This window comes from Podarcis cretensis (genome assembly GCF_951804945.1).
Source record: "Podarcis cretensis genome assembly, chromosome: 4".
Lineage (NCBI taxonomy): Eukaryota > Metazoa > Chordata > Lepidosauria > Squamata > Lacertidae > Podarcis > Podarcis cretensis.
In genome coordinates, this window is record NC_137173.1 from 68,097,316 (window position 1) to 68,112,178 (window position 14,863).

General features: G+C 40.8%; 1 protein-coding gene across 13 annotated transcripts in view; it reads right to left on the reverse strand.

Annotated features, from left to right (window-relative positions):
• The window catches only part of GLRA2 (glycine receptor alpha 2), a 115,414-nt gene that overhangs the window by 52,160 nt on the left and 48,391 nt on the right, over window positions 1-14,863 (reverse strand). For 12 of the 13 annotated variants that reach the window (XM_079972792.1, XM_079972788.1, XM_079972787.1 and 9 more), the window contains 3 exons: window positions 8,492-8,574; window positions 7,440-7,577; window positions 5,491-5,705 (listed from right to left, as the gene is read on the reverse strand). In XM_079972792.1, the coding sequence (XP_079828918.1) occupies window positions 5,491-5,705; window positions 7,440-7,577; window positions 8,492-8,574 (436 nt within the window). The remainder of the gene's footprint in view (window positions 1-5,490; window positions 5,706-7,439; window positions 7,578-8,491; window positions 8,575-14,863) is intronic. The other variant, XM_079972796.1, reaches the window with a different exon arrangement.

A 14,863-nucleotide genomic window follows, 5' to 3' on the forward strand; every position in this document is an offset into this window, starting at 1 on the left:
CAAAACCTGCCCTGTTCAGGTGCCTACTCCTCAAAGTGAACAAAAGCATCAATATGTTTAAGCAGGCCTAAATGGTTCCAGTTATCAAAATGATACATATAGAGAAAAGGGAACCATCATCAAAGAGGACACAATAGCAGTGCTAAAGAATGACCTAAACATCAAATCTTCGTGAATGTGTGCAGTCACTGGCAGTCTGCTCACAGCAGCCAGTCCCAGCAAGCGAATGCAATTACACGATAGAATCCAGACTTTCAAACACGAGATTGAAAAATTTATAGGTATTTATAACAGTGCAATTGCTGATCTTTTGTGAAATCCAAATATTCTTTCTAGAGCCTTAAAAAGCCTTTATGACGTGGAATAAGGACAACTGGGTGGGCAGGTTGGGGGGAGAGTTCCATGTTACTTGTGTCACACTGTGCATTAAAAATAGGTTCCCACTGAGAGGTTGTTCATCCCTTGGTATATATTTGGATCATTATTCAAATAACTGCTTAGGTAACCACCCAACAAAGGAACAAAAGTGGTGACAATCCCCAAATATGCATCATTCCCATGTATGTTTCAATGTAACCTCCAAGTGTCCCACTTGTTGAATTACAAAAATGAAACAAAATCAGAGATGAGGGAGTCAGCAAGAGGTAAACTTGTGTTTTGTTCAGCCCAGTCCAGCCCAGGGTACCCTGATAAAATCCATTTCAGTTTCTCTCTTTTCCAGTCTGAAGTCCACCTTTCCACAATGCCACACCTGTTCATGATTTTTTTTTTTAAGTCCTCATGAAAATTCACCAACATTTCTACGAATATATATATTTCTTCCATGCAATTTTTGCAAAGCATTTCTCCCTAACGCAACACATTTTTGCATGTTATTTCCACTAATATATTCATATTTTTAGCACTTTGCCCTAGCATATGAATTGTTGTACACATCACTTGGTTGGAGAGGCGCTTTGCAAAATTCAGGGGAATGCAAATTTTGAAATTTTGTATTGTTTCAGAAAGTGCAGATCTGGTAGGCTGGCCTTTAAATGTGAACTGCATCAAAATTCTCCTTGATCCCTGTCCAGCAGTCATAAGGGGCAATATGTCAAGAGCTTGGAAGTGATTCAGGGCACCTCCAGACCATTTTTTAAAAGTGGGCATTCATCCTGATTTGCTTGCACAAAGCTTACACAAAGGTTAGATGATTCCTGATCTTTACTGAGCATTTGTTCTGATTTGCTTGGGGTGAGGTTTACACACCATGGCAAACCATAGTGAATGGATTTCCATGAATGTGCCAATCTCATCCACTTTGCTCTCTCTTTACTATGCGTGGCAGAAACAAACCACAATACCTGGTTGGATATTATCTCAATATAGCTAAGGCTTGTTATTGGCTTACTGATTGTGATTTGCATAAACTATGGTCTCTGGTTCGGGTGTTATGATAAGCCAAGAATTGTGGTTTGTTTATCTCACATATTAGTGGGCAATATCTGTGTGTTCATGGTAAATCATTCACTGTGGCATTCATCATCGCATGCAAACTAGGCCACTGAGAGGTAAAGCCTGTTTCAGGCCCAGCAAAAAGCAAACCAACCACAGTAGTATTCATGCATGAATGGGAAAAGGAGTTTGCACTACCATTTTTTGAGATACCAATTCTATTGTCGCTTTTAAACATCAGGCTTTACAACAAATTCTTTGGGGGGTTTTTCCGAGAAGTCCCAATATTGGATGTTTCAACACTCTCCCCAATGAGTTGAACATGCACAGAAGGATGGTTACACATGCTATAGAGTATATTTTATAGCATTTTGTGGATTAGTGTTTTCTCAGGCTAAAAACCAATGCCTATAATTATGCAGCACACCTGTTGCTGTCGGTGCATTTCCATGGAAACCAGACACAAAGCCTTGGCATCTCGTGTTTAATTATATAGATGGAAACATATAGATATAAAAATCTCAAAATCTTTGTATATTATGTAAGATCTTTAAGGTTACAAACTAACAAAGCAATCTTAAGTGGGGTGTGAGAATGGTAGATGACCCAGTACACTTTCTAAGCCCTGGCTGGGACAGGAAGAATTTATTCTTCTCCCACTGAAGCCAATGCTAGTTGTATCGAACCTGTACAATCCTTGTTGTATTAAACTTAGCACAGTAAAAACAAAACTTTAATACAAAATAAGAGAAGGGCTGTAGCTTTGCATGCATCAGATCCTGGGTTATCTGCAACATTCTCCAAGTAGGACTGGGAGTGTAAATCCTGGAGAGCAGCTGCCAGTCAGAGTGGACAGTGAAGAGCTAGATGGACCAATGACCTGACCTCCTATGTTTTTTACTAAGAAAAGGACATTGACTATCTGTGAACATTTGCAAACTGGTTGTAGTTTGGTTGCCCAACTCAGTTACAGAATTGCACATCTCAGGTAACTCTAAAAGTGTAGGTAAAATGTTTTGGAAGCGTATTATAGAGAGCCACATTTGACTGCATACAGCAATCCATCTTGAGAGAAGCAATCTCGATGTCTTCAGAACAGAACAGCATTAGCATCAGGGAATCTGACATGAAGAAGAGCAGTAGCTGTGAAATAAATAATCATGGCAGGCCCCCAAAGATACGGTTTAATGTTCTTCAACTCAACAAGTCCAGATTTAGAGGTTTCGATAATCCTTTTCATGTAATGAGAATGTCCCCTCCACCGTTACAAATTATTCTTTTAAAAATCATTCTTCTTTTTTCCTAGAATTACCATATTTATTTATTTGTCTTCACTGGCTCATATAACAGGAAAATGTCTCAAAACAGCACCTTCAAACTTTTCACACTGCTGTCAGTCAAAGGTAATTCCGCTAGCAATCATATTAAGTAAAGCAAGTCATAGCGTCTAGTTGTAGGTCTATTAAATCCATCATATAATCAGTAAAGAAGGTCCGCTGTCTGGTTTGAGGTCCACCCTCAATACACCTGTCAGGGAACTGCCATCAGTACTGGAGGGGGAGAGCAAAAGCCAGAGGGATTCCAGAGAGCGTCCAGGGATCGGGAGGAGCAGCCCATCTTCTGGGGAAGAGAATCAGCGTAGCACCAGTGGAGAAGGGGGGCAGCTGGGGGAAGTGGAGAGGCGGTCTCATGACTCCTTGCCTGGGACCAGCGGGGAGAGTTGGGGTCCTCCATTGCCCACGCCCTCCCTGTGCAGAAGGCTTCCGCGCAGAGAGGGTAGGCGGAGACTAGGCGTCAAAGAACTTCTTTGCTGGAAGAAGTTTAAGAAACGCCCACTCACGGATTCTGCCAGCGATTGAGTCAGCCACGGGTGAGTGGCTGTCCGGACAGAAAAAGGTTCACTTTGGCAACCCAGCCAGGTGTTTGCACCCAGCCGGGGAGATAGGTACCTGCTTACGCACGAGCAACCCCTAGAACCATTACAACACCATTGTGTCCAATCCCTTGCTTCACAAAGTGGGGCTGCTGTTGAATTGAATGGGGCCTAACCTGAGTACTGAGGCATTGACTCTGGGAAATAATTATGAGTCAGATCATTACAAGTATCAAATCCCGTATTTAAATGATTACATTCACCCTTCTTGTGGGCCCTTCTTCAGTTGCATCCAGCTATCACACCTTGAACATAATATTCCTTTACTCACCAGAAGGCATCTACAAGCAATCCATCATAAAGCCAGGCCAAGACATTTTTCTGCCCGTGGCAAAGGACAATATGGCACCCTCTCATTCAACATATAGAATCCAACTGGACTGCCAGGAGACTCTAAGTTCAACACTGGCGATTTGACAGTGTCTTCCATCTGGAGACAAGAGGCCAGCTTAGGAGTAAATACTTAGGAGTTGCAGCTCCACACCCCAGTCATTTCAGGAAGCTGCCTAATTCTGGTCCTATCTGCTCCATACATTTCCCTGGGAAATGTAACAAACAACACTCAGCACCCTTAACAAACGGCAGTTCCCAGTATTCTTTGGGGGACACCATAGCTGTTTAAACTGGTATAGTGTAGATGGGGACTCTGCCCGGTAGTAAGGCCAGAGCCATGGGGAATTGTAAGCAAAGAATGCTGAACATTAAACCAAAGGAAAATGCCAATTAAAGCTTGGCCGAACTAAAACAGCCACATTCAGATGGAGGATAAAATTAGCCATCTGCCAACACTCATCTAAATTGAGGAGGGGTCATAGCTGAATGTCAGAGCACATGCAGGAGGTTCCCTGTTCACTTAAAAGGGTCTCCAGTTTTAAATAGTCTCTCCGCCTAAAAGGATTGGGGAAATGGTTGCTTGGAAGCTATTGCCAGGCTGACTGAAAAATACAAGGCTAGAAGAACCAATAGTCTCACCAGGAATAAAGCAGTTTCATGTTTTCTAAATTGTTTTCCAGATATAAAATGTCACATACATTTGTGAAGAAAATATAGAAGTATTCTCCATGGAACATTTCATTCCTTACAATCTGCATGTAAAACCACGTCTTCTGCAAAGCAAGCCACTCAGTTGAGCCAACAGTGATGAATCAGCAGATTTTTCAGTGGTGTTTCGTTTTTACCACCAGAAGAGCAACATCAACAAAATCTGTGCAATTTTCAAAGTTTCAGCAAAATATCCCATTTCAGCAGACTACACCATCTTCAAATATAATTAAATGTGAGTCATTGCAGAGCATGGCCTTGAAAGATGACCAAGCTGTGTGGAATCATTCGACTGCTTTTATGTGGGAAGTAGCAACCCCATCATGCTCAGCTGAAGGTGTGAACAGAGCCTACATACATATAAGCTGCTTGTTCATAGGCTCTGCATGTGCAATTGATGGAAAACCCTGTTCATTTTTGTTTTTGTAGCTGGAAGGACAAGGGAGCAGCAACAAAACTCCCCTTACTCAAAGGAGGAGGTTTTCCTAAATATAAGTGCACCATGATCCTAAACGTGTTTGTAACAGCATAAGTCACATTCAAATCAGTCATGTTTCCTTCCATTTAAACATGCTTAGGAATCCAATGGAAACATTTTAAAAAGCATAATCAACCCAATATACGTAGAGCTGTAAGGAAGGTTTCAGGAGATGTAAATTAGTAAACAGAGGACAAGAACGCAATCAGAGAATTCACTTTTGCATTGTGTGGTTGCAACCATTGAACACTTTCATTGGCCCAAATCTGCCCATGCAATCCCAATGATTCTGTCTCCTCATGTTGGACTAGCGTTCCTGTCACCCCCAGCATATGGCCTCCCAAGAGGAATCATGACCTTATCCTGTTCCTTCCATATGTTGCATTACGTATTTTAACTATCACACTCTTGCACACACAGAAGCCCCCTCTCAGAGTAAAACGGACCAAATCCAAAGATTTCACCAGGGCAGAGCATATGGAGAATTAGGCCATCTGGCAATTAAAATGCGTGAGAAAAATTAAGGAGCATGACACAAAAGATGATAGCGAAGATAGCATTCACTGCTTTCCATTAGCGAATGGGTTAAGCAGAGAATTCTTACTTTTGGAAGAGAAGCTCTGGAGCCTGAACTCTGAGTGGTCATTGTCAGGACTGTGGTGATGCCCAAGGCAACTCTGGCTGGAGCAGCATCCATGTTGATCCAAAAAGAAACCCAGGACAAAATGACGATCAGCAGGCTAGGAATGTACATCTGGATTAAATAATATCCCATCTGACGCTCCAAATGAAACTTTACTTCAATGCATGTAAATTTTCCTAGAACATGAAATTGCTTTTATAAATCATTTTTGTACATTTTAATCTTCTTTTATTATGAGCATAAATTAACTGCCTTAGGCACAGGGAGTTTTGAAATGTCTAATATTATTCCTTCCTTCGTTCTTTCACCAAGGACTTCAAAATACAGTACAAATTCTTGTGGCTGGCACCCTATGTTGGTGGAGCTGACTTCAAGATGCTCACTTGACATTTTATATCACTTGACGCAATTTACTGTAACACATTTTTTCCATGGAGGGTGGGGATACACATTGTTTTTTCTGGATAGTCTATATATAGTTTTATTACTGTATAATGAGGGCTTTTGTAGTTTTATTCGTGTTTTCAAACGGCAAACAATTTTTTATTCCTGAACAATCAGATATGAAATACTTGAATTGGGGCATTTGGCCTGATGTTTTCAGCAATGGGAGTTGCTGTATCAAATAAACAAGCTCCTTTTAAAAACCGGACAGTGGATTATATCTTTGACAATGGAAATTATCGAAGTCACCAATGCTTGTAATTAGTAACCCGACTTCGAACATAATACTTGGCTGCATTCCAAATTCAGCAATGCTTGGAGTGAACTAGTTCACCGAACTAGTCCAAAAATTTATGAACTACACCTGAAAGTAGTTTCCCCAATTGCAGGGTGTACAAAAACTGAATTAAAAATTAATTTTAGAGTAGAACTTTGAATGAGTTCTAGTTCTTCTTCTTGTCTGTTCCCTATCCCAAACTCAGCAGGAGACCTGGGTTCTTAGCTTTTTATTTTTTATTTTAAAAAAGAGATATGTGAACTGAACATTTATAATGAAACTTAGAAAGCAAAACGTGATGGCATCTTTCTAAGGTTTATTAGGCTGATACGGAGGCACAGCTGTAGTTAATGGTGCTTAGTCACTTAATCACTGTGGTAAAACAATCAGAAGGAAGGAATGTGAGGTAATTCAATTATCTTCTCAACTGAAGAGAATTGCTTTCTTCCAACAGCTTTCAGTAGAAGTACGGGAACAAAGCACACGATGGCTTGTGCCATGTGACTGGCACAAATTAAATAGAGTAAACTTTTTTGAGTATGGAAATACAATTTTGGTGAACACTTCCACCTGTTGACATTCTGTCTGTCAGACTACTTAATACTTGTGTGCTGCCTCTTATTTACTTTTGAGCACAGCAGCTTGGAAGCATTCTGAATGCTGATAAAATGTTGTCAGGGATGAACTTGAACTGAGCTAGTTCATTTTGTATAAGAGGAATAAGCTCCTATTTGGACACGATTAATTTGATCAAGAACTACTTTTTAAAATGAACTTTCCAGGCATTGCAATTGAGTGGCATTTCCCCTTAAAATGTATTTCCTGGTTCAAATTTAAAAACAACCTCTTTGTTTTCTGACCCTTTGGGGTGCAATGTAGTCCACATAATGAAATAGTAAAGAACCGGAATTCATAGTAGCTACAGAGAAATGCATACATATACTGTTGGAAGAAGATCCTCGTATGCTCTTCAGATGTCTTGGACTACAACTCTAATGGTCTCTGGCCATTGGCCATGCTGGCTGGGGCTGATGGGAGTCATAGTCCAAAACCTTGGGGACAGCAACTTGGGGAAGGCTGTATAAAATGCGTTTCTCGCCCTTCCACACCCAGCTTATATTTTACCCCTCTAACCCCATTTCTTGTCATCTGCAGAAGTTAACTGTTAAAACAGTAAGCAAATGCTCACCAGTATTGTAATGTTTTGTGCAATAGCCAAGTTCTTTTTCTTCTTTCAAAATAAACTGTGGCAGAGTTAAGCCTTCTGCTACCTGCACTGGACCATCACTCATCCACTCAAATATCAGGTCATTCATAGTGTAGCCAACTAAAATAAACAAATTATCTTTGATTAGATAATATCGGAGTAGCACAGTCTAAAGGCAAGAGAGACAAATTATGGCAGTAAAAGCACTCTTGGTTTTCAGTGGGAAAACATCAATGGCAGATACACTAAATTAACTCTTAAATAGCACTATAATCACTACTTTTCTCACAAAGAGTGACATGATAACAATGACTGTACACCTGCAGTATAAATAAGGGAAACACACAAAGATATCTATGATAAGACCATGTTTGAGGGAATCTATAATTCTAGCAGCCTTGTACCCTGTGTTGCTCTATAATTCTAAGAAACCAAAAAATTGGTGTAGTGGTTAAAATCAATGAAGTTTTGAAAGGTTTAGTTAGTTTACCATATTGATTCCAAATGGCATCCAATTGTATCCAAATATAGACAAAATCCTGCCCCTCGATCTCAGGAACCACCATGCAAAATTTGGTTACAATATTTTAAGAGGTGTCCAAGTGCATGGCGCACACACAGCTTTCCAAAATATATACAGAGGGCCCACAACTTATGAGTAAACAAATGTGTCTAGAGGTAAGGACAAATGGCTCAGCAGAGTTTGGAACACTCCCTCATTTGGGGAGAGGGGAAGGGAAAAACTCCCAAGGTCAGGAGCTAGCGCATTGGGCTCTGTGGTCTGAAAATACCCTTAGTGCTTAGGCTATCTAACAAGCATGATTAAAATGTGAGAGGGACAATTTAAACCTGGTTAGATGGAAGCAGCAGCAGTTATTGCAGAGTTCTGTGTCAGCAGAAAAGACGCGCCAGCAGCATAGTGTAAGAGAACATGAGGTTGTAGCAGCATAAAAGTGACATTAAATGCTGACATTTCAAGCAGTGCAATCATACATGGACACACACACACACACACACGGCATCTGATTACTTACAGCTCTCTAGCTGCATCGTACATGTTTGTACATCCATTGGAAAGTTCTTCAGGTCCATGGGACACGATAAGGTTAATGTTAGCCTAAAGGAGTGCAAAAGAGATTTAATTACGTTTAGTAAGCATGGAATTATAAACAAAAATGGGATTCTTTTAAATGAGCCATTGTTACATGAAAAAGATCAAAGCCTGTATCCGTCTATTAGTTCTGATGGCGAAACGAGGTCAGTATGCCAGATGTGGCTTATCTTAAGAGCTGCTCTTTCACAGACAAGTCCCTTTGAACTCCAAAAAATAGTTGTCTGCTTCCAATGTACCCTCATATATATTTTAAATGATGTGGCAAACTGAATTAAAAATCTCTTTTTTTCTGTTGCAAATTAACTATACGCCTCTCCTTGCAAATTGCATGCTAGAGCGGATTTATATGCAAACCAATCCTACAAATGCCGATCGCATTTTCTCGACCTCTTTTAAAAACACGTGCACATTACAGTCAAGAAACCTCTATTAAGAGTTGGTCAAGAAAGAGGCACGCTATTACAAACAGAATTGTTAGTATCACACTGAGTGGGTGGGGAGTAGTGAAATCAAATCTTAATTTGAGTCCAAACCTGGGCTGCACCTTTTTTATTATTATTCTTTGCCATACCAGGACAGGGACTTTCAAACTGTTCAGATTAACAAATCATTAGAAAAAAACAGATGTAGTGTTACACTTCAGCGATCTGAAAGTCAAAGCATTCCAGGAATGTACGAGGGTCTTATTAATGGGGATTAAGCTTGGTTACTGTAATGTCCCTAGAGCTGGATTGCTGAGGAGGACAAGGGCACTGAAACAGAAGGAGGAAACCCTAGAAGTACATCAACCCAATGAGCCATTGGGTTGCCTGTGCCCCAGCCTATGCATGCGGTGTTGCTGTTCTCAGACTCAGAGGACCCCATCACAAGTCTCCTGTGCTCTGTTGCAGTAGGAAAGTGATGGCGTGTTAGGGCCCTTTAACTGAAAGGCACCCTCTAGTGAGGGCAGGGCAATCAGCAGGGATGCATATGCTGCTGCTAGATAGGCTGCTCACTGGAAGGACAGATTGTGAAGCTGAGGCTCCAGTACTTTGGCCACCTCATGAGAAGAGAAGACTCCCTGGAAAGGACCCTGATGTTGGGAAAGATGGAGGGCACAAGGAGAAGGGGACGACAGAGGACGAGATGGCTGGACAGTGTTCTCAAAGCTACTAACATGAGTTTGACCAAACTGCGGGAGGCAGTGGAAGACAGGAGTGCCTGGCGTGCTCTGGTCCATGGGGTCACGAAGAGTCGGACACGACTAAACAACAACAACAACAACAACAACAACAACAAGATAGGCTGCTAGTCTGATGCTCAGTATGAAGAAACATCCAAGCCCTGCCCTACCTTCATTCAGATCTTGGCCTTGCAGTAGGTCATGTCATGCCTGAGGTCAGTGCCCGTCTGAGAACAGCTATTTGGAAGTGAGACCCACAATGTTTAGTGGGGCTTACTCAGGCAAGTTGGCAAACTTATGCACTCTTACTTGAGGCTATGCCCCACTATACGCAGTGGGATTTACTTCTGAGTAACCATGCAGAGGATTACACTGCACATCCAGTAAATTAATTGAAAATTTACACATACCAAATGCTGGGGGCGGGGAGAGAGTTTACAGATTATTGTACAGAAATAATAATTCACTTAAATGGTGGGGGAAACTACATACCATGTTCCTCTGTTTGCATGTCTGCAGAATTCAGTTTGTCTATAGAACGGCAGATGAGCTCATCATGGCAAAGGCTAGCTATTTTTTAATATTAAGAATTAGTGTGGAATATACAGTGACCTTTCCTACCTGTCAGACATTTCTATTGCATGTAACAGATGTGCCATTTGTGTTACATATGTTTATTTGTGAGGGAGATTGTACTACAGTAGTACCTCTGGTTACGTACTTAATTTGTTCTGGAGGTCCGTTCTTAAGCTGAAGCACCACTTTAGCTAATGGGGCCTCCTGCTGCTGCCGTGCCGCAGGAGCACGATGCAGCTGCTGGGTGACCTTGGGCTAGTCACACTTCTCTGAAGTCTCTCAGCCCCACTCACCTCACAGAGTGTTTGTTGTGGGGGAGGAAGGGAAAAGGAGAATGTTAGCCGCTTTGAGACTCCTTTGGGTAGTGATAAAGCGGGATATCAATTCCAAACTCTTCTTCTTCTGAAGCAAAGTTCTTAACCCGAGGTACTATTTCTGGGTTAGCAGAGTCTGTAACCTGAAGCGTATGTAACCCAAGGTACCACTGTATAATAATAATAATAATAATAATAATAATAATAATAATAATAATTTATTATTTGTACTCCGCCCATCTGGCTGGGTTTCCCCAGCCACTCTGGGCTGCTTCCAACAAAGATTAAAAATACATCAAAATGTCACACATTAAAAACTTCCCTGAACAGGGCTGCCTTCAGATGTTTTCTAAATGTCAGGTAGTTGTTTACCTCTTTGACATCTGGTGGGAGGGCGTTCCACAGGGCTGGCGCCACTACTGAGAAGGCCCAAAATGAAATATTGTTGAAGGTAAAAAAGAATTTTTCTGACATGCTTTATGAGTAATTGCCACCCAACCTGGAACAGATCTCAACTTAGTTTTTCTCATGGTTTTGTAGCATAGGTCAAAAGCAAAATATTAGACAGGTTTGCATTGACAAACTGAACTAAAAAAACAGGGATATTCCACTGTGAGATGGATATCTTTCCTTAGGCAGATATTTATTCAACAGATGAGAGACAGCTCTCCTCATGGGGAAAGCCCTTTGCTAGGCTATCCTTTCTCCGCGAAACACATGGGAGAAAGTTCAGCAATCTCTAAGGAATGAGCATTTGTCTGAAACATAAATTCACTCAGCCCAATTCAGTGCTTGACAAAACATCCACACATTTATAATGAAGGTCTCCCAGCATTAACAATGTTGGATGAGCAATAATATTCAGGATCATTTGCAAATCCACTTATCTGTGGATTTTCCTCCTTATTGCAGCTTATTTCATAACATCTAACTTCCTAACATAAAAAGCTTGCTCTGCTAAAAGACGATCCTTCCAGATGCTGCATATTTCAACAAACGTAATAATTGCCCTCCAAACAAATTGTGCAGCAGCTAGGGTAAGCTAAAAAGAACAGAGAAAAAGAAAGTGCAAGTGAATCTATGGGCACTTGCGGACTGTCTCTATATCTGGGTAGAATTAAATCACATATGGACAAATTCAGGTTGCACAATTATAGCTGAATTGGAAGGTCTTGTGCAACAAACCTGGTTCCCTAAAACCTAGTTTCTTTATTTTGCAATAAAGAAAGTCATAGGGAAATGCACTGGAAAGTGTGGGATAATACTGGCTTCGACACAATGTCATCTGAGCTCGATGCAAACAAATCAGAATGAATCCTCAATAAACAGGTCTTCCGGAAGTACCCCTTTGGGTTCGGTTTGATGTCTTGTTGGTGATTTTCTAGCCATGAGATTGAATAAAAACTTCAGAAATGAGAAGCTTAGTACAGTGGTACCTCGGGTTACTTATGCTTCAGGTTACAGACTCCGCTAACCCAGAAATATTACCTCGGGTTAAGAACTTTGCTTCAGGATGAGAACAGAAATCACACGGCAGCGGCAGGAAGCTCCATGAGCTAAAGTGGTACTTCAGGTTAAGAACAGTTTCAGGTTAAGAACAGACCTCCAGAACGAATTAAGTTCTTAACCCGAGGTACCACTGTACTAAGGAACTGTAGCACATGGGGACAAACAAGTAAAGGTTATTCTGTGTGGAAAACAGAAAAACCAGGCTGAGAAGCACTTTAAAGCCTAGCCAGAAAGGAGGTAACATAGAGCCCTTTAGTCTACAAAAAATAAGTGAAAAATTTGTTGTTGTTTAGTCGTTTAGTCGTGTCCGACTCTTCGTGACCCCATGGACCAGAGAACGCCAGGCACTCCTGTCCTCCACTGCCCCCCGCAGCTTGGTCAGACTCATGCTGGTAACCTCGAAAACACTATCCAACCATCTCGTCCTCTGTCGCCCCCTTCTCCTTGTGCCCTCCATCTTTCCCAACATCAGGGTCTTCTCCAGGGAGTCTTCTCTTCTCATGAGGTGGCCAAAGTACTGGAGCCTCAGCTTCACAATCTGTCCTTCCAGTGAGCACTCAGGGCTGATTTCCTTCAGAATGGAGAGGTTTGATCTTCTTGCAGTCCATGGGACTCTCAAGAGTCTCCTCCAGCACCATAATTCAAAAGCATCAATTCTTCGGCGATCAGCCTTCTTTATGGTCCAGCTCTCACTTCCATACATCACTAAGTGAAAAATAGTAATGTCTAAATAAAATTAAACCATTTAACGGACTAAAATGCAACACAGAGAGAACTAGCACGTTGTCAAGCACAAAACATCCCACTGGCTATTAAAAGAGAAATGGTAACACCTTTAGAATGAATGTATTTTTCTTTGCAGGATAACATGTTCAGCAGCCAAGACAGTGGGCTGTTTGGATAGCAACCACAACTCTCCCTCTTCACTTGCCTCAACACGTTTTCTTCCCATCTGCTTGGAACAGTTTTCAGATTTGTGTCTCCTATAGGCAACTATACTGCAGGTAGGTGAGACCTGCTGTTAGATGACGGATGCCTCTTTTTCTTGCTGTTGCAGCCCATGGGAAAGAGATGTAACTCTGTAAGTGTAGACCACTTACTTTGTATGCAGAGGGTCCCAGGTTTGATCTCTAGCTAGGGGTTGGCCTGGGAGAGACTCCCTGCCTGAAATTCTAGAAAAGCTCAATGCCAGCGAGTCTAGACAGCACTGAGCTTGATGGACTGAATTTGAGTCATTCCTGTTCTCTTAGAGCAGCCTTCATCAACCTGGTATCACCTAGATTGCAGCTGTCATCAGCTCTGACCATTGGCCATGCTGTCTGGGGCAACAGGCAGAAGTTCTTTTGTTTAAAGTTCAATATATTTTACACATCACCATTGTAATTATATATTTATTTATACCCCACTCTTTATCCTGACGGGGACTTCAAGGTGGCAAGAGACATTGAAACAGTGCTGAGTTCAATGGAGTTTTCTTTAAGAAGAAAAAAAATGTTTCCAGATTCCAACATGCTCACCATCAGAGCACACTTATGCTATGACTTGTCATCGGATCCTGATAAATTGAGTATTATGCTACAGTATTTACTGCTTCTTTTGGGGGAGATATGCATGGATCAGCACAGCTGCCTCCCATGGGCACTCCTTGGGAGTGTGATTGTGGAGCTGTTATGAAAAGCTCCTTTATCATTTACTGGTTTATACACTTTATTCCTAACATATAGAAAATAAAGTTCGCTTTTATTTAATTAATGCAGGAATGCCTTCTCCCCAGTGCAACGGAGCGCTTTATAAACTTAGAAACAAATTCAACAGTCACCCTACTATTACACAGAGACTCATTTGAATGAGATTGCACTTGATGCCTCATAAATATTGATGTTTCTGAGAATGTTCCCTCAAACACAGAGCAATGTTCATACAGCTTCACTTCACTTTGCATAGCACATAATGGAGTGGTGGCGAAAACAGAAAGCAGGGCTCTTTTCTTTTTAAAAGTGTAATAAAATATGCTGTAATGAGTCACTGCATGTTGGTGTGGTATGTCAAGGAATGTAGCATCTATCTATCATCTATCTATCATCTATCTATCTATCTATCTATCTATCTATCATCTATCTATCTATCTATCTATCTATCTATCTATCTATCATCTATCTATCTATCTATCTATCTATCTATCTATCTATCATCTATCTATCTATCATCTATCTATCATCTATCGTCTGTCTGTCTGTCTATCTATCTATCTATCTATCTATCTATCTATCTATCTGTCTATCTATCTATCATCTATCTATCATCTATCTATCTATCATCTATCTATCTATCTATCTATCTATCTATCTATCTATCATCTATCTATCTATCTATCTATCTATCTATCTATCTATCATCTATCATCTATCTATCTATCATCTATCTATCATCCCTTCAGAAAATCCATGAAATTAAATTCAAATATGGTTGTGGTTAGTAGTTAAAACTAATGTAAGTTGTTTCTGCTTTAAGGTTTTACATTTTGCTTTTGTTTTATTGCCTTAGTGCGTCTCAGGATAAACACTGGACATTTGCCTTCTCTTTATAATAGCCAGCAATTTCAAAACTGAAAGTGCAAACAATATATCTATGTTCAATGAAATGTGGATCACACTTCTGAGTTTTATGCTACCTGTATGCAACCTTTCCAGCAACAAAATGGCTGGGAATTGCCTGCCTATTCAGAAGGTCA